This window comes from Apodemus sylvaticus, chromosome 1 (assembly GCF_947179515.1).
Source record: "Apodemus sylvaticus chromosome 1, mApoSyl1.1, whole genome shotgun sequence".
Lineage (NCBI taxonomy): Eukaryota > Metazoa > Chordata > Mammalia > Rodentia > Muridae > Apodemus > Apodemus sylvaticus.
Window position 1 is genome coordinate 64,767,101 of NC_067472.1, and position 20,936 is coordinate 64,788,036.

The 20,936-nt window shown below is 39.5% G+C and overlaps 1 protein-coding gene across 1 annotated transcript; it reads right to left on the reverse strand.

Moving 5' to 3' along the window:
* Window positions 1–3,901: 3,901 nt before the first annotated feature.
* On the reverse strand, window positions 3,902–4,834 carry LOC127678782 (olfactory receptor 13A1-like). The gene has a single exon (XM_052173943.1). The coding sequence runs from the start codon at window positions 4,832–4,834 to the stop codon at window positions 3,902–3,904; it is 933 nt and encodes a 310-aa protein (XP_052029903.1).
* Window positions 4,835–20,936: the final 16,102 nt, after the last annotated feature.

The window sequence follows — 20,936 nt, forward strand, 5'->3', positions numbered from 1 at the left end:
ATTTCAAATGTTATCCCCTTTTCTGGTTTCTCATCTGAAAACACCTTATCCCATCCCCTCCTCCCTGTGCTCACCAACCCATCCCCTCCCACTTCCCTGTATGGTATTTCCGAATACTAGAGCATGGGGCCTTCTCAGGGCCAAGGGTCTCTCCTCCCTTTGATGTCCAACAAGGCCATCCTCTGATACATGTTCATCTGGAGCCATGGGTCCCACCATATGTACTCTTTAGTTGGTAGTTTAGTCCCTGGGAGCTCTGGGGGTACTGGCTGGTTCATATTGTTGTTCCTCCTGTGGGGTTCCTCCTCCTTCAGCTCCCTAGGTCCTATCTCTAGCTCCTCCATTGGGGACCTTGTGTTCAGTCCAATGGTTGTCTGAGAGCACCCACCTCTGTATTTGTCAGGTACTGGAATAGGCTCTCAGGGGAGAGCTATATCAGACTCCTGTCAGGAAGCACTTGTTGGCATCCACTTTAGTGTCTGGGTTTGGTGACATTATATGGGACAGATTCCCAGGTGGGCAGTCTCTGCTTCACCCTTTGTCTCTGTATCTCCTCCCATGGGTATTTTGTTCCCCCTTCTAAGAAGGACCAAAGTATCCATACTTTGGTCTTCCTTCTTCTTGAGCTTTGTTTAGTCTGTGAATTTTATCTTGGGTATTCCAAGCTTCAGGGCTAATATCCACTTATCAGTGAGTATATATTGTGTGTGTTCTTTTGTGACTGGGTTACTTCACTCAGGATGATATTTTCTAGTTCTGTCCATTTGCCTAAGAGTTTCATGAATTCATTATTTTTTAATAGCTGAGTAGTATTCAATTGTGTAAATGTACCACGTTTTCTGTATCCATTCCTTTGCTGAAGGATATCTGGGTTTTTTCCAGTTTCAGGCTATTATAAATAAGGCTGCTGTGAACATAGTGGAGCATGTATCCTTATTACAGGTTGGAGAATCTTCTGGGCATATGCCCAGGAGTGGTGTACCTGGATCCTCTGGTACTACAATGTCCAGTTTTCTCAGGAATGGCCAAACTGATTTCCAATCCCACCAGCAGTGGTGGAGTGTTGCTATTTCTCCATATCCTCACCAGCACCTACTGTCACCTGAGTTTTTCTTTCTTTCTTTCTTTCTTTCTTTCTTTCTTTCTTTCTTTCTTTCTTTCTTTCTTTCTTTCTTTCTTTCTTTCTTTCTTTCTTTCTCTCTCTCTCTCTCTTTCTTTCCTTCTTTCTTTCTCTTCTTTCTTTCTTTCCTCCTTTCTTTCTCTTCTTTCTTTCCTCCTTTCTTTCTCTTCTTTCTTTCTCTTCTTTCTTTCTTTCTTTCTTTCTTTCTTTCTTTCTTTCTTTCTTTCTTTCTTTCTTTCTTTCCTTCCTTCCTTCCTTCCTTCCTTCCTTCCTTCCTTCCTTCCTTCCTTCCTTCCTTCCTTCCTTCCTTCCTTCCTTCCTTCCTTCTTTCTTTCTTTCTTTCTTTCTTTCTTTCTTTCTTTCTTTCTTTCTTTCTTTCTTTCTTTCTTTCTTTCTTTCTTTCTTTCTTTCTTTCTTTCTTTCTTTCTTTCTTTCTTTCTTTCTTTCTTTCTTTCTTTCTTTCTTTCTTTCACCGAGACAGGGTTTCTCTGTGTAGCCCTGGCTGTTATGGAACTCACTTTGTACACCAGGCTGGTCTCAAACTAAGAAATCCACCTGCCTATGCCTCCCAAGTGCTGGAATTAAAGGCATGCGCCACCACCCCCTGGCTGAGTTTTTCATCTTAGCCATTCTGACTGGTATGAGGTGGAATCTCAGGGTTGTTTTGATTTGCTTTTCCCTGATGATTAAGGATGTTGAATATTTCTTTAGGTGCTTCTCCATGATTCAGTATTCCTCAGTTGAGAATTCTTTGTTTAGCTTTGTACCCCATTTTTAATAGGAATATTTGGCTCTCTGGAGTCTAACTTCTTGAGTTTTTGTACATATTGGATAATAGTCCTTTGTCAGATGTAGGATTGGTAAAGATCTTTTACCAATTTGTTGGTTGCCATTTTGTTTTATTGACAGTGTCCATTGCCTTACAGAAACTTTGTAATTTTATGAGGTCCCATGTATCAACTCTTTTTTATTTTAAAGATTTATTTATTTATTATATGTAAGTACACTGTAGCTGTCTTCAGACACTCCAGGGAGTCAGATCTTGTTATGGATGGTTGTGAACCACCATGTGGATGCTGGGAATTGAACTCAGGACCTTCAGAAGAGCAGTTGGTGCTCTTAACCACTGAGCTACCTCTCCAGCCCGCCCCCCCCCCCATTTGTCAATTCTTGATATTAGAGCAGAAGATATTGATGTTCTGTTTAGGAAAATTTCCCCTGTGCCCATGTGCTCAAGGCTTTTCCCCACGTTCTATTCTATTAGTTTCAGTGTGTCTGGTTTTATGTAGAGGTCCTTGATTCACTTGGACTTGAGCTTTGTATGAGGAGATTTGCATTCTTCTGCATGCTAACTGCCATATGAACCAGCACCATTTGTTGAAAAGGCTATCTTTTTTCCCACTGGATGGTTTTAGCTCCTTTGTCAAAGATCCTTTGACCATAGGTGTGAGGGTTCATTTCTGGGTCTTCAATTCTATTCCATTGATCTTCTAGCCTGTCTCTGTACCAATACCATACAGTTTTTATCACTATTGCTCTGTAGTACTGCTTGAGGTCTGGGAAATTGATACCCCTAGATGCTCTTTTACTGTTGAGAATAGTTTTAGCCATCGTGGATAATTTTTTTTTGTTATTCCAGATGAATTTGAGAATTGCTCTTTTTTACTCTATGAAGAATTGGGTTGGAATTTTGATGAGGATTGCATTGAATCTGTAGTTTGCTTTTGGCAAGATAGCCATTTTTACTATATTAATCCTGCCAATCCACGAGCATGGAAGATCTTTCCATCTTCTGAAGTCTTTTTCAATTTCTTTCTTCAGAGACTTGATGCTCTTGTCATACAGATCTTTCACTTGTTTGGTTAGAGTCACACTAAGATACTGTGTATTGTTTGTGCCTATTGTGAAGGGTGTCATTTCCCTAATTTCTTTCTCAGGCTCTTTATCCTTTGAGTACAGAAAGGTTACTGATTTGTTTGAGTTAATTTTATATCTGGCCACTTTGATGAAGTTGTTTATCAGCTGTAGGAATTCTCTGATGGAATTTTTGGGGTCACTTAAGTATATTATTATATCATCTACAAATAGTGATAGTTTGACTTCTTCCTTTCCAATTTGTATCCCGTTGACATTTTTTTCTCTAGTTTCTCTAGCTATAACTTCAAGTACTATATTGAAGAGATATGGAGAGAAAGGGCAGCCTTGTCTAGTCCCTGATTTCAGTGGGATTGCTTCAAGTTTCTCTCCATTTAGTTTGTTGTTGGCCACTGTTTTGATGTATATTGCTTTTACTATGTTTAGGTATGGGCCTTGAATTCCTGATCTCTCCAAGACTTTTAACATGAAGGGATGCTGAATTTTGTCAAATGCTTTTTAAGCATCTAATGAAAGGTGTCGTTTTTCTTACATTTGTTTATGTAGTGGATTATATTGATGGATTTCCGTATGTTGAACCATCCTTGCTTCACTGGGATGAAGCCTCAAAGGTTGTTTTTTGACTATCACCAATATCATCCACTGAAATCTTTCAGCGTAGAAACATGGAATCTCTATTTAGATAAACTTTTTTTTTTTTGAAATAGTTTGTTTATGTCAGGCGATAAAGCTGGTGTTGTATTTACACTGATTCAAAGAAGTTACAGGGAGTGGAATTGTCCAGTCTTCTCTTCAGACAAAGATTTTCTAAAGCAACCATTGAGACACTTCAGCTCTATGAAGTTGCTGTCAGGACAGAATGTTTAGGAACAGCCCAGGACAGGAGAACATCCTACATGTCTCCACTTAATGTGAGAAAGAGGGGAAAAGTCTGCCCAGGGCTAGTTTGACATCTTTGTTCCTCAGTGTATAGATGAGGGGGTTGAGGGTTGGGCTGAGGACTGAGTATAGCACTGAGGTAAATTTGCTTCTTTCTGGGCTGTAGGTAGAAGCAGGACTGACATAGGCACAGAACACAGATGAGTAGTACACAGAGACCACGATGAGGTGGGATGAGCAGGTAGAAAAGGCCTTCTTCTTGCCTTCAGCAGAACGCATGCGCAGGATGCTGGCAATGATGCAGCCATAGGATAACAGGGTTAGCATGAAGTTGATGCCTCCATAAAAGGCGTCTGCCACAAGAGTCATAACGCTATTCACATATGTGGGGCTACAGGAGAGCAGGAGGAGTGGAGGAATCTCACAAAAGAAGTGAGTGATGACCTTGGGTCCACAGAATGACAGACGTGTCATCAGACCAGTGTTGATAGATGCATTTAGTGCACAGATGGACCATACACCCATGGCCAGGGCCCCACAGATCTGTGGACTCATCCTAGAGCTGTAGTGCAGGGGACAGCAGATGGCCACATAGCGGTCATAGGCCATGACTGTGAGCAGCAGCAGCTCAGAGGATCCAGACCACACAAGGAAGAAGAGCTGGGCCATGCACCCCTTGAAGGAGATGGTGCTTTCCTCAGCCACTAGACCGACTAGTGCCTTGGGCAACACAGTGGAGGTGCAGATAATGTCCATGGTCGCTAAGTTGCACAGGAAAAAGTACATGGGGCTGTGGAGCCCAGTGCTGGAGCTGACCAAAGCAATGATCACAATGTTGCCCATTAGAGCCATTGTGTAGAGGGACAGAAAGCAGCCTGTCAGGAACAGTCTTAGACTAGGGTGCTCTGAGAACCCTTGCAGCACGAACTCTGTCACTACTGTCTGGTTGGAACTGATCATCTTTGTGTAGAGTATGCAGTATATGTAGATGGCTTCTGAGTAAATATTACACTTTACCATGCCAAAGTATGATTTTGAAACTTGATCATCTCACAGTTCTCTGCTGTCAGAAAGGGAAAGAGTGAATATATTTGTATCAGGGAAGTCTCTTGCCCCCTATTTTCTTACCATACCTTTTTTTTTTATACAGTTGAATTTTCACCTAGAAATATCTCCCTGTAGTTTTGGATCAAGAAGGACATCTGCTCCTCCCCCATCTTTTTGAACATGTGAAATGAATGCAACATTCCTTGCTCAGGACCCACCTGTGATTTCCTTCTATATCCCCTGAAAGGACTATGCTCTCCTGACAGTAGCAATGGCAACTTTGAAGGAACATACACTGAAATGACTCTTGGACCATCTTTCATACCTGGACTATTGATTCTCAGTCACTTTTTTCTCTGATATTTGGAGAAGATATTTTTCTTCTGCTTATGAAACTTGATAGTTATAGTGTCTTTGGCTAGGTTGACATGTATATTCTGTTTCAACTTACTGTGATTTGTGAGCTTCACCTGTAAATGAAACTATCCTGACTCTAACCTACTTCAAATCTATCACCCCAGAATGCATTTCTCAAAACTCCAGCATCTAAACAGATTGTATTTCTGTTCCTTTTCTGTCTCAACAAACCACATTGATATCAAAGTCAACACACTCAGAAGTGAAATAGTTGTCACACTCTACATATGTTCCAGTCTGATTTCACTGGCATGCATAAAAACTCATCATCATCTCCTCAGTGCTTTGAGATGATTATTTTAGAGGGCACAGCTCCATATCTCTTGGCCATTTCTCACCTTTACCCTATGCTCATGAGAGATCCTCAGTAGCTTCCACATCCTCTTACCCTTAAAACTTGCAACTATAGTTTTCCCAGGATTATAATGTATTCCCAATTGCTTTAAATTTTTCATAATTTCTGTCTACTTTTCCTTTCTAACATTTCCACTTTTCTCCTCCATCATTTAAGGAGTATTGGGTGTGCACTTTTAGATCATTAGCCTTTGGACCCTAGTCCAAATTCACTGTCTTTCTCCAGTCCTTTAGCAAATCACACTCTATTGCTTGATACAGAAGTCTCATCCGAAATCACTGGTGGTTTGGTTTCATGAGTTCCTATGTACCCCATCTGTAAACAATCTTTGTGGCAGTTATTTGCAGTGTCACTTATCTGCAAATATTCTTTGCTTTTCATCTCTTTCAGTGCCCAAGATAAAAGGGTATTTTCCTTCATGACTGAGCACATCCATGGCATATTAGTCAGTGTAGTGTGTTCCACTTACAGAATCCAGTGGTGCTCAGCACTTTCCAATTTGTCCTACACCCATATCCTAAAACTGCATTTTCTTTAGTCACATTTTATCTACTGTATCATTTCTGTAGTGTGCCTCACAACCTATTTTCTTGTCATCTTAATCATACATGTTGAATTTCAAACATTATTTCTGCCTCCATTTCAAGCTAGAGGTATTCAAATATAGTATTTGCTATCTTCAACCATAAAGCCAGTGTTAGTTCTGACCATATGTTCTATTGCACTAGAGAACACCAATACATAGTTTTATATTTCAAGTTGCTCTACAGAAAAAAAAAATCAGATGTGAATTCCGCATATTGTCCTAGCATATTTTGAATCTGCCTAGCTAATTCAAGTAAACATGAATTTTGGATTATACTTCTGATAGTACTGATAATCTGTGAGTGATATTCTGCCCCTTCCTTGGGGAGTACTGATTAGGATCACCTTAGTCTGAGAGAAAGAGAAGTGTTAAAAAATAATTGAAATCCATTAAAATATTAACTTTTGAGTGATTTTTGTTATCAATAGCACATATAACAAGATGAGAAATAAGAGATTTATAAATGAGGCCTCTAAAAAGAAATGACAGAGAAATGTAATTAATCAGGTGATTTGAGGAGCCAGACTTATGTCTACATACTTGTGGATACATAATTTATTACTAAGGATTAAAAAATACACACTAGAGAAAAGAAAAATACATACTTTTTTCAACTAATGATTTTGGTCAAGCCTGATGATTACACATAGAAGAATTATACTATCACTTGCTTGATTAGAGTTACATGAGGATATTTTATATTACTTGTGGCTATTGTAAAAGCTGGCAGGAGGGACTCTGAGAGATGTGACTGAGAGGAGTGTTTGATGAAAAGAAAGAAATAATGGAAGGAAGGAAGGAAGGAAGGAAGGAAGGAAGAACAAAGAAAGAAAGTATTGTTTCCTAATTTCTTTCTTGGTCTGTTTATTTTTTATATAAATGAGGGATACTGATTTTTGAGTTAATTTGTATCCAGACACTTTGCTGAAGGAGTTTATTAGCTGCAGGACTTCTCTTTGACTTCTTTATTTCCAATTTCTATCCTCCTTGATCTCTTTTAGTCATCTTCTTTCTGTAACTAGTACTTTAAGTATTATATTGACTAGATAGGGATAGAGTGGGCAGTCTTGCCTTATCCCTGATTTTAGTGGAATTGCTTTAAGTTTTTCTCCATTTAATTTTATGTTGGCTACTGGCTTGCTGCATACTGCTTATATTATGTATAGGTATGTGCCTTGTATCCCTGCTCTCTCTAAGACTTGGAACATGAAGGGGTGTTAGATTTTTGTCAAAGACTTTTTCAGCATCGAATGAGATGATCATGTGTGTTTTTTTCTTTCAATTTGTTTATATGTAGGATTATGTTGATGGATTTTCATATAATATATTAAACCATCCTTGAATCCCTGGGATAAAGCCAATTTGATCATGCTGGATCATGCTTTTGATGTGTTTCTGGATTAGGTTTGTGAGTACTCTGTTATGCTTGTAGACAGGAGCCTAGCATAGCTATCCTCCAAGAGGATCTACCCAACAGATAAATGAAACAGATGCAGATATTCTCACCCAACCATTGGACAGAGGTTGAGGACTGTTATGGAAGAACTGGAAGAAAGAATGAAAGCCCCAAAGGGGATGGGGACTTCATAGGAAGCTCAACAGCATCAACTAACCTAGATGCTTGGGGGCTCTCAGATCCTGAACCACCAACCAAAAAGCATATATAGGCTGGAATTAGGCCCCTTAGATATATGTAGCAGATGTACAGCTTGGTGTTCACGTGGGTTCTTCTAAGAACTGGAGTGAAGCTGTCCCTAAAGCTGTTGCCTACCTGTGGAATATGCTCCCCTAATTGAGCTGCCTTGTCTGGCCTCAGTGGGAGAGCATGTACCTTGCCCTGCAAGACTTACTACTCCAGGGTAGGGAAAATACTCAAGGTGGGCCTACACCCTCTAAGAGTAGAAGGAGAGGAGTGAGGAACTTTGTGAGGGGAGACTGGGAGGGAGGCAGCAATTGGGATGTAAAATGAATAAATTAGTTAATTAATTAAAAAACAAATGAACGAACAAAAGAATTATGCTAGGTCCTTATTGTTAACCTTTAATAAACTAGGCTCCAAGTGAATCAAGGCTTCAACCTAATACACAACAACCAGAAAATGGCAAAGGAGAAAACTCATTGTCACTGGAAAGGTCTTTCTGAACAGAACCACAGGGACTGATATTAATAATTGACAATCAGGCTCACTTGTAACTGCAATGCTTCTGTATAGCAAAGAACACCATCATTTGAGTTAAGAGGTATCCTATATAGTGGCAAAAACTTCACCATTTAGACATCAGACAGAGTGTTAATATCTAGAATATAAAAATAACTAAAAGCTTTAAATAAGAAAACAAATGACCCAACTGACCTGGGAACTGGGACAAATGAGAGAAATTTCAAAAGATGTAATACAAATACTAGTCTGGCTGTCCCCTGAGAAGTCCAACAAGCAGCTGACTGAGACAGGCTAGATACTTACACCAAACCATTAGACTGAAGTCGGAGAACTTGAGGTTGAGTGATACACAGACGTCGAAGACCCTTGAGAGATTTCAGGCCCCAGGAAGTGGGGAGGCCTGGCAGGGTGGGGACATTCTTTTGGAGACAGGGGAGAGGAATGAGATGAGGAACCATGGGAGAGCAGACTGGGAGGTGGGAAATAGCTGAACTATTAAAAAACTATTAAAAACTATTTAAAAAAAACAAGTAATAAAATGTGGTCAACATATTAAGTCATCAGAGAAATAATTTAAAACTTTTTTTGGGAGTAACTGTTACTCCAGTCAGAATGAACAAGGGGGAAAAGACAGGAAATGCTAGCAAATATGTGGGGAAAATACTTATTTAGAGCTAGTGGGAGTGTAAACTGGTACAGCTACTATGGAAGTCAGTATGATGGGTCATTAAAGGTGTAAGCAGATATAGTACATACTTAAGGCATGCCATTTTTAAGCATAAACCCAAAGGACTACATACCTTAATAAAGCAACACTTGTTCTTACATGCTCATTGCTCATCTATTCACAATAGCCTGGAAATGAAAGTGACATAAATGTCTATCATATGGTGAACAGGGAGTGAACATGTGGAATTTGCAAAATGGAACATCACTTAGCTGTTAAGACAAATAAAATTATGAAGATTTAGGAAAATGTGCAGAGCTGGAAGTCATCATCTTGAGTGAAGTGGTCCTGAAAGAGAAACATTACCTGCTTTTTCTTACATGTGGATATTACCTTATAAGCTTTAAATATGTGAGCTTGCTTTGGAATATTCATAGAAGGAAGCATCTAGTAAGGCAACATATGGAGGTAAAATGAGACATGACATTTAATGTTTCAGAGATGGGAAGGCCATCATTCAATAGGACAAATGAAATAATGTGGAGAATGGGACAGAGGGTAGAAGAGGTATTGTACAGAAGATCTTGTAACACTGAAACCTTTTGAAAAATTTCTATGGATATCTTCTGCAGTAGAAGCTTCCTAAAATATACTCATATACAGATATAAAAATATGTATATGGGATTACTATATAATGTGGGCGGCAACAGCTCAACTAGATACCACATGCTACTAAATAAAATTCCTGCATCAGTAATAGATCAACACTTTAAGAGATGTTACTTGCTGAACACTGTTGACTCTCAGACATTACAAGCTCTTGCTATTCCTCTTAGTTATCATCCAGAATGTAATGGTAAGATCTTATTTCCAGAGACATCACCTACTTGGACCATTAACATGGAGAAATCAAGTAGGTACAGACCTGCAAGCTACACCACTACTTGCTTGCTTTCATAGCTCTGAAAGATGTTGTGGAGACTTCTTGAGGAGAAAAAAAGCCATCACCAATCTCACCCAGTTCTGAATCCTATGAGCCACAGCAACAATCACAGGCTTGGCAAGACATGGCTACTGATGGGCCAGTGACATGGATCATATGGGATAAGCAAACACTTTCTCACTGATTTCAAAACCTACTTCTCTAGATGGAACTCATATCTGGAACTGTTAAAAAGGTAGGAGGCTGTGGCAAGATCCATCCTAGGTCTAGGTATTTGTTAGGGTATGAGGGCATGAGGAAAAAGTAGTATTTATGTGCAATGTTATTTAATCAGCATAACATGATACCCTCTGAGAAATGGAGAATAATAAGTTAAGAAATACAATCTAGGTACAGAAAGAGAAATACCATATTTATCTCTTAAATGTAGAAACTGGAAAACTTTATCTTAGTAGGGTAATGATTAATAGACTTGAAAATTGGCAAAGATGAAGAAATGCTAAGGAATGTAGGACAATGAGATCCAAGTACATTTAGAAAGAATAAGCTCCAGGGCTCTGCATCGTGGAGTGAAGACACCCCAGTCATCTCTTACAAATTTACAAATAATTAGAAGAGAGGAGCTCAAAGCTAGAAAATCCAGAGATGAAAAAGTAATAGTAGCACAAAAATTTCCTTAGAATATGTACTAATATTTTGAAATATCAACACAGAAATGTCTTGTTTTTCCAAATAGTAACAATGATTGACAGCATTCTTGCAGGTTTATTCATATACCGTTTCAGAAAGATTTGTCACAGAATAGAAAGTTATAAATGGACAACAGTATGGTGGCCAACATTTAAAATGTACAAAATAACTCTTCACAATGAACTTATATGCTTTCATGCAGAGGGAAATGCTCTACAAATCTGACCTATAGCAAAAAACAGACATCAGTGTCACCTACAGATTATTGTGACCTGAACAAGAGGATGTAGAGGAATTCTGGGATCCTGAAAATGTCCTGAATCTTCATAGAACTGTGCTACATGAAGGTAGCATTATATAAAAGACATCAGATGGTTAAAAGTATTGGAATTCTTCTTTATGTGTACCTTGAAACTTATAAAGAAAGATTACCTCACTTGCTAAGTTTCATGTTCATTTTCAAAGCTGTTTTGTTTCAGAGCAAATGGAAGATGTATTAAGGGTAATGGGACCCACATCTCTTAAACTCAAGGGGGCAACACCATGAGAAATGGAGGGTGAGACATCTATGAAACTGCATCATTACTGGAGAGGTCACATGGAGACTCTCTTGTGAACACCATAATGCGATGCCTTTGCCACTCTATAAATCCCACGGCTACTCCTACACATGTGCATTTACTCTACCACAGTGAGAGATGGAATGTGAGTATGTGCCTAGCACCAAGCAGGTCTGAATGAACACAAGAAAACATCAATGAATCAATAGCAGGCATGCCAACATTTCTGATCAAATCTGATTTAACCACATTGATAAGACAATCTACCTCAGTCCAATGCAAACATTTAAAAACAAGAATAGAACAATTATAACACCTATTGAAGCCTGATAAGGGATTAAGAGCTTGTTCAGGGCGAAGGCATTGATACTGTATTCACAACCTGTAAGATTCTTTAGTATTTTGACAAAGAAGAAAGACCCATGGAAGAGACTGAGATATCACGCAGGGCTTTGGTTTGTGAACCCTAAAGCTACTAGGACAGGTATAATTAGTGAAATCAGACAGGTACTAGATTGGAGAATTTCCAAATCCACGTTGAGACTGACTAGCAAACTGGAGCGGGGCTTTTTCTTGAAGAACAGAGGGAAGGAGATTAGAAAATCACTGTTAATCTGTTGAAAAACAAAGGCGGAATTATTACACACCACATCCATATAGCCTCAGCTTCCTACAGAGTATGTGCTGGCTCCTTAGGAAAAGTATAATATCACCTTGTGTATTTACCTTAGTGGTACCAGTTGCTGCTTCTAGTCAGGATCAAACCAGGCACCCCACCCCTAACCCCAGCACAGTATCATGGAGGAGCCACAGTGTTTGTACTATCACAGAAGATAAACTACAGATAAAAAAGGTTGGAGAAAACTCACTTTGGTGGCCAATGATTGCCATTTTCCCTGCATTGGTCACCAGAGGCATCCCAATATCTGTTATATCCAACAGGCTAATACACAGGGTTTTTTTCTGTGGGAGAGTCTGAATGCATGACAGAGAATAGAATAGCATTCATAGAAAACCACAAATCAATACTTATTCTCTTCATACATACTGTGTTTAGCAAGCATGATTTTGATGCCTGTCATTTCTAAGAGTCTAGCAGAGGCATGTAATATCATGTTACTGAGTTATGACAGTGTTATGCAGAGGAGAAATATTAAAAATTTTAAAACTGCTCACTCATGCATTCTGTGAAGCAGTCAGATGACCTGCATAAACTTGAGTCCTTTGTCCACAGTTCCATTCTACTCTTCGTGAATTTAGTTTTGATTGCTAGTGTGCCCATTTCTTACTAAGAGGACATGGACAAATCTAGTGCCCTGGTAGGGGTGGGGGAGGATTGTGGGAGCAAATTCACAACAGTATCTCATAGCTACATGTAAGACAGACCTCAGCAATGCTGACTTGAAATCTTTCAGATGCTGAGCCTCAGTGAGGAGCAGAGCTGCTGCGGATCCTCACCAGGGTCGTGAACTGGAGTGTCTGCAGATGCCCTGGCCTGGTAAGGAAAAATGGATAAAAGAAGCATCTACACCTCCAGCCCTGTTATCACAGCCCCCTTTTTTCTGGCCATTTTCTTGACGCTAACATAGACATCTGTAATTGTTTCTTTAGGTGACTCCCAGTCATGCCATCCCTGATCTGCAGCAGACAGGGCAAGACTTACACCACCAGAGCTTGGCTGGTGTTTTATCTTCATGGACAGTGAAGGTCATTTTCTGTAACTCAACTGTGGACTCTAAACAATGGGGTAAAGGATTCTCTTCTCTGGCATTTTCTTATCATCTTCTCTAGATGCCAAGTCAAAACAATACACTATTCAACCCCTAGCTAGTCATCTGAATATAACTTAGACTCATTGAAATATGTTGGTTTCATTTCAAAACTAGTGTGAGCACTGTAGGTGGGGAATGCGTAGGTTGCTTATGAGCATAAGGCAAAAGTACCAGACATGAAAAAATGATCATGACTAGAAACTAGACATCTTGTTGTTTATACAGTGGAGTAGAAAACCAAATATTTCTATTATCTTTTGCCCTTTGCCCCAGGAGTATTTATTAGAGTTAAGACTCATTGAAATCATTAGCTGATGTCCCCCCATGCTGATATCCAATCAATGGGACAAATGTCTCATTTATAAGAACACTTTTGCTTTGCAGCTTCATTGTTAGCTAGAAGAGTCATATAAATGAAAATTTTCTTTTTACTCACCTTTCCCTGTCACATTGAATTCAGGTGACAGGTGGCTTCCACAAAGTGCACACTGTACTGAGGACAGATTCTCCTTTCCTGCAGGCAGCAAGTCTTTAGTGTCCCTCTGAAGCTCTGTTTTCATTTGAGTATAGGTTATTGGCCTTTAGAAATGCCTGCCATTTCTGAGCCCAGGGACAGGTGCTTGTTCTGATGCCTCCTGGGATAGAAACTCAAGGAGAAAACTCTTAGGATCAATTAAAGGAGACTCATGACTGCGTAGCCCAAGCTCCCTGTAGACTGGTGTGGAGGACAATGGTCAGGGGAGTTTCATGCAGTGGGCAGGAGCAGTTCCCCCTCTGTACCTCTGGCAATCCTCTTCATGCATGTTTCAGAATGTCTTTGGCATTTTCATACTCTGTATGTTGGTCTCACCATGGTACAAATTGACTCCTCTGTATTCTGCTGCGAGTACTTCATCTCTATTTTAAGCACATGGTATGTGTTTTTTAAAGTATGCTGTATGTATACATATCTCCTTCCTCTCTTTATACTCTTTTGTATGTTTTTATTAATTAATGCTCTGTCAGCACTTCCATTCTGCTTCTTACCTTTCTAATCATTTAAAACATTCACTCAGGTCTGAGACTATATATACAGATAATATTTTACAGATATAACAGGTTATATTTAGGAATATACTTGTATATCCATATACCCTTATGTCTTCAATGACAATCAATAAATAAAAAGAAGTCACAAATTTGGTGGAGAATCAGGTAGGGATATATGGCAGGATTTCCAGGGGGAAGGGGACAGTATACAAGGTAAAAACCAAAGTATAATCTCAACAAGTTTAAAAAAATAAAAATATTAATTAACGTTTTATGTGTCATCAATCCTTCATTCATTTATTTATATTATTTTCAATATTCTTTGTTTACATTCCAAATGATTTTCCCTTTCCTGGTTCACTCCTCCCCATAAGCCCCATAAGCCCTCTTCCCTCTGCCCATTCCCCAATCAACTCTCCCATTTCTTTGTCCTGGCAATCTCCTACAATAGTGCATCAAGTCTTTCCAGGATCAGGGCCCTCTTTTTCCTTCTTCTTGGGAATGATTTGATATGTGAGTTGTGTCTTGGGTATTTAGAGCTTCTGGGCTAATATCCACTCATCAGTGACTGCATTCCATGTGTGTTCTTTTGTGAATGAGTTACCTCACTTAGGATGATATTTTCCAGTTTCAATCATTTGCCTAAGAATTTCATGAACTCATTGTTTTTAGTTGCTGAGTAGTATTCCATTGTATAAATATACCACATTTTCTGTATCCATTCCTCTACTGAGGCACATCTGGGTTCAAGAAAAATCTACATAATCTAGTTTAAGTAAAACTTTCAATTGAACAATATTTTTTACATAATGTGTTCTGATTGCTATTTCCATTTTCCAATCTTCTCTTAGATTCTTCTTATCCACACAACCCCATACCATTTCTTCTCCTCTTTCTTTAGAAAAATCAACTCCAATCCATAAAGACCCAGAAGCTATAATATACAAGTGAAAGGCCAGTCAGAGAATACATAGTAAACCAAAGAAAGATGAGAGACAAAGTCTACTACAATTCTATTGAGTTCATGCTTTCCACAATTTACTACTGGTCATGGGGTCTATCAGTAAGTGGGGTCTATATGCTTGTTGATACTCCTATTGGTGAGAATGAATTATCCATGAGAATTCCAAGGTCTCTTACTATTTGTACATTGTCCAGTTGTGGGTTTCTGTTTGTTCCTATGTACTTCAGGAGAAAGCTTCTTTGATTATGCCTATATGAAACAATGTAGCAAAATAGCAAAATATCGTTAGGAGTCACTTTGTTGCTACTTACCTTCAGCAGAACTGTAGTGTGTGGTGCTCTCCTTGGTCCATGGCCTATTTAGTTGCAGGTTCTTGGGCATATGATCAGTGTCAGGAATGGGGTTCATTTCACAGAGTAGGCCTTACATCCACTAAGATAGTGGTCTGTTGGTCATTCTCTCCCCATGTGCAGGGCGAGCCTAGCATGCTGGATTAAATAAAATTCCTCTTCCTTTTTACATCAAAAAAAAAAAAAGATGGTGGTTGGTTACTCCCAACAGTTTTGTGCCACTGTTATATTAGTTTATCATGCAATCAGTTCAGCATTATAGACTCAACAGTTTTTAGATGGAGTGGCACTCAATTTCTGTTGCAGATTTCATGGTTTTTAACAACTGAAAAAAGTGGTATAGCAATATCATTATTTTTATCAATTCACCCACTGACAGATATCTGGGGTGAAACAACTTCTGAGATTTATGACTAGAGCAGCAATGAACATTGATTAGCAAGTGTCTCTGTTGTAGAATGTAGAATCCTTTGGATTTATCCACCCAAATGATAAGCTGCATCTTGAGTTGTATCAAGATCTTCCCAACGAATTGTCACATTGATTTCTCTACTGGCTATCCAAATTTCTACTTTTACCAGGCATGGATGATGGCTCTTCTTACCCAACATCCTTGCCAGCATGGCCTATCATTTGTTTTGTTAACCTTTGTTTTTTTGAGTAGGGTAAAATGAAATTGAAGGTAATTTGATCTGCATTTCTCTGATGACTAAGGATGTCAAACATTTCTTTGAGTGTTTATTAGCCATTTGGATTTCATATTTGATAATTCTATCTTTAGTTCTATACCTTATTTTTTAATTGGATATTTTTATGCTCATTTTTGTGTTCTTCATATATTTTAGATATTAGTCCTCTTTCATAGGTCTAATTGCTTCTTTGGTACATTTGCTTGGAATATTTTTCCATCCTTTTAATCTGAAGTGATGACTATCCTTGATATTGAGGTGTGTTTCTTGAATACAGGAGAAAGATGAATCCTGTTTTCAAATATGATCTGCTAGCCTGCCTCTTTTTATTAGAGTACTGAGACATTGATAGTTATTTATGAGCAGTGATTTTGATTCCATTTATTTTCTATAATGTTTTCCCCCTCTTTTGATTTACTAGTTTAAAATAATTTATTCCTGTGTTTTCTTGCATGTGTTTAACTTCTTCATGTTGATATTTTCCTTCTAATGCCCTACAAAGTGTGATGTCTCTATCTATCTATCATCTATCTATCATCTACCCATCCATCTGTATAGCTAAATCTGTAGAGAGATTTAGTTTATTTGCTTTATTATGTTTTATGTTGCAGTTAATGCTAAACATGACATAAAGTAGGACCTACTATTGTGGTATTCAAAAGCACTGGGAAAAGAACCACAAACTCAATTTAGAATATGATTATTCAATTTTACTAAATCTGCTAGTAGCCTCACAGTCTCTAGCCCAAATCAGAGACATATGGCCCAGATCAAGGTGAAGGAATGGCTTTTAAAATTGAAAACCTCAAGAAGTCCTTGAATAGCTGCACAAGCCTACAGAAACCAAAGAGGTGTTCACCTCTGACAAAATTAAGCAGTCAAGGAGAGCTTAAAATATTCTGTGAATTTTTCCATTGGCAGGTTGACAGCGCCTGCACTGCCACGGTACTGAGTATCGGGCGTAGGCCTGGGGGATTAACAAAAAACACAGACAGGACACATCAGAACTTTGCCTCCTGCCAGTCAGATACGAGGCCTCCATATTGGTTCTCGGTCGCCAGAGAAATCAGACTGAGGTACGCAAATATAACCCAAGACCAACATTGTGGGGGTTTAAGCCCGACGGGCGTTGGCCTGCACCAAGGCCCTGGGCTGATCAGGGGGACACTGGGGTGCAAACCCGGCCAGGAGGTTTTTTTCCCCCTGGGCCGGCGTGTGCGCCACCGCCATTTTGTCTAAGGGAAGCCAGAGAGACCTAGCAGGCAAAACCAAACCAGCTAACAGGCATAGCCTGAGGCAGACATAGCAGGGGTCTCAGACGGTCAGGCCCTGGACTGCCCCCAGGTCCTGGGCTGCTCGGTGGGCCATCTGTGTGCCGACCCAGCCAGGAGGTTGTTTGCCTGGGCCTGTGTGCGCCGCCGCCATTTTGCCTACGGGAAGCCAGAGAGACCCAGCAGACAAAACCAAACCAGCTAACAGGCATAGCCTGAGGCGGACATAGCAGGGGTCTCAGACGGTCAGGCCCTGGACTGCCCCCAGGCCCTGGGCTGCTTGGTGGGCCATCTGTGTGCTGACCCGGCCAGGAAGTTGTTAGCCCAGCAGACTCTCCCAGCACTCTCAGGGAGCGCGCGCACGCCACCATCCTAGCCACCTGACAGACCCAATTAACACTCACAGCTGTGGGGAACTTTGCTCCAACATTGATCTGATAGGCTTTTGCCTAGACTCAGGGCCTGAGCAGCTAGGCTAGCCTTGTGTGCACCAACCCGGTTGGGAGTTCCGCTGCCCAGCAGAGAGATCAGCACGCAGAAAAGGTCCCTGCAGCATACAGCCTCAGCACTCCCTGAAGGAGCAAACGGGCACCTTCTGGCTCACAGACACAATCTGGGGCAAAGAACACTAGGGCTGCAAGGGCACCCAAGAGGAGGAAAGCACATCAGCAATCTGCAACAGGGGAAACCCTGTAGCTGCCCGCAGCCACATGTAAACCGGGTTACCTGCTGAGAGAATTTTGGGGTCATAGGGAAGAGAAGCGAAAAGAACGTGCGGCCAAGTCAATGTTCACTGATCAAAGCCGTAAACTTTAATGGCGCCGGACCTTTTAACAGTTTGGGCAAACCCTCCCCCCAGACTCCAGGCTGAGTTCCGGTGGAAGTTGTCTAGCTTCTCTTGGAGGTCTTCGTCTTGACTGCTCCGGCAGCTGGGTGGGTCACCTGTTTAATTCAGGAATCCCTATACCTGGAGGAACAATGAACTTAACCTTTACTACGTGCGCTCCACCCCAGGTGGAGCAGGATCCTGGCTAACTGGGAGAAGTTAACCTTGACCAAAGTCAAACTCTGACCAAGTGCAAGACTGCCCCAATATGGCTCTGTACATGTCCTCCCTTTTTTTATTAATTTGAACACGAGGAGGTAGAAAACAAGTGGATAAATATCCTTCATAAGAAGGCGGGCCTTAACCAGGAGGGGAAGCATTGACCGTAATTCCTCTTAAATATTGTATAACGTCTTTTTCAGAGGAGGGGTAATAGGCTCCCTTATTATTTTAAGGACAGCCTCTCGACGTTAACCCCTATGCAATTAGGTGTACTTCCTGGGGACTCAGAAGCAGAAATTCACCTCCCCATGCAGTGCTTTGCCTCGCACATCTCGCTGGTACCCATGTTTGTTCATAAACAAACACACATAGATCTGAGTTCTATGTGGCTCCCTCTTTGGAGATCCACTTGTGTAAGTTTTGAAGCCAGGGGGGTCTGCAAGTGTCTTTAACAGACATGTAATCTCTCCATCCAGGTGAGCCTGGGTGGAGACAGCCAGTCTGCTTAACAGACAAGGTCAAGAGTTAAAGGTGGAATAGGATTAACTTGTCCCAGAAGTATCCAATTCAGTTGTAAATTAACAACTTTGAGGACCCAAGGCTTGGCCTCTGAGGTGGGAGAGGTAGCCTTGTGAATCAAGAAATAAGCTGTTACTTCTCAGGAAAAGTGGAGACTATATGTTAAATTAACACAGCTGGCTGAAGATTGTTAGCCATCTTCAAAATTGGAATCTTCAATATTGGGATTATTTCTAGACTAGTCTATGGTTAAGTCAGCTGAACACAATAAGGAGAAGAGTCATTTTAACTCTTCTTTAGATTAATTTTTCCTAAGCTAGCTTAACAGTCTCTATTTTCTGTCCCACAAAGTCTAAAAGCTTGAAGCTAGGCAATTTATCTAACCTGGGACATTTAACAATTGAGGTAAGTCAAGAACATATACCCAATATAGCTCTTATGTTACCATGGTCTGGGCATTCAGCAAGCACACAGTCAGCATATCTTCTGCAGCATTCTGTGGAAAAAACAGAGGACATGCCTTCTCCCCCAATATTAAATCAGGATCATGGCATATGTTAGTAAGTGAATTCCTTCATTTCACCTAGACATCAATATGTCTAATTACAAGATGTCATATACATTTAGCAAGGAGTTTCTTGGCATCCAAATTTTAAAATTTTCTTTAAAAACATGTAAGCATAATTTAAATTATATGCACAGGGACACAATTTCCCCTCTCTTCTTTCTTCCAAGAAGATATTGTTTTATTAATTTAAGTTGGAACACAAAGTATAACCCATAACATAGGCAATAACTATGTAATTATATAAAATATAGTTGCTTTTTCTGTTAGAGCAGTTGCAACTAGACAGCCTAAAAATGAATCATTAGTCACATGTACATATTTTTTTAATCTTTTAAATTAGAAATATGAATATCATTTATCTGTAATAACTAAGTCCTCTAGGATTAACACCATTACGTGGTAGAGGTAGAAATTGAGGACATCAAGAACAAATCTTTATAATTTGATGTGCACAAAATATAAAATTATTTCAAATACCTAAAGGACAGTCATTTAGAGAACATATCCTTTGTTCTTAGAAATTTGAATCACATTTGTATAAACTGTAGAAATTAAGAATTAGCAGTATTAAAAATGGACCAATTTTAAGCAATTATAAACCATGAGCTATGTATATCTACTATTATTAAAAGCTTGACCTTTAACATCTTAAAAATAGCTGCTATAGCACCCAATTCAGGTATCTGTGTTGAAGCAGGGAGAAACTTAAAGGAATAAACATGTGATCTGATAGTACAAATTATCTTTTGGATAACAGTTATTAATTTTGCCTAAAAATGCTTGCCATGTAATAGATCAACCATTAATAATAAATTTGATTGTTGCTTGAAGCAAGGAACAAATGTTTCCTACCTTGAAAACAGAGGTTTAAGACCTTCTGTGGCAAGCTTAAAATGAGGTAAATAAGATAAAGCCAATTAATATATCCTAACAACTTTTGAAAGCCATTTACCTAAAAATTCTAAAAGTCTATAGGAGCAAGGGCCTGTAACAAACATTCTATGAACAATATACACTGAAAATTTTAAGATCTTAACTTCTAGTATAAAAACAGAGACAAAATACATTTTTTTTTATCTGCCCTAGGATCCACCTTTAGTCCTTGGCAAGGACTAGACCTGAGCCTTTTAACTAAGACAGGATTAAACAAAAGAAACCTGTAATTTCATGGTCAAAGGAACCTACTTGATATCAAATACATTTCTACAGAGATCTCCTTTTTAATCTTGGAGGGTTAAATTTTGCTCCTACCATTGTAGCCTATAAACTTGTGGAAAAGAGGCAATGGGCCTTTAAAACCCATAGCTGCATCACTCTCAAAATTATCATAATTACAAAATGTTAACAATTACGAGCCTGCAAACTGAAAACTGTAGCCAATGACACACTGATTTTTATTGTAACTCAATGTTTTCTTGCAATATT

Excerpts from the sequence above, each read along its gene's own strand:
- LOC127678782 (XM_052173943.1), bottom strand. The coding sequence starts at position 4,834 with ATGATCAGTTCCAACCAGACAGTAGTGACAGAGTTCGTGCTGCAAGGG.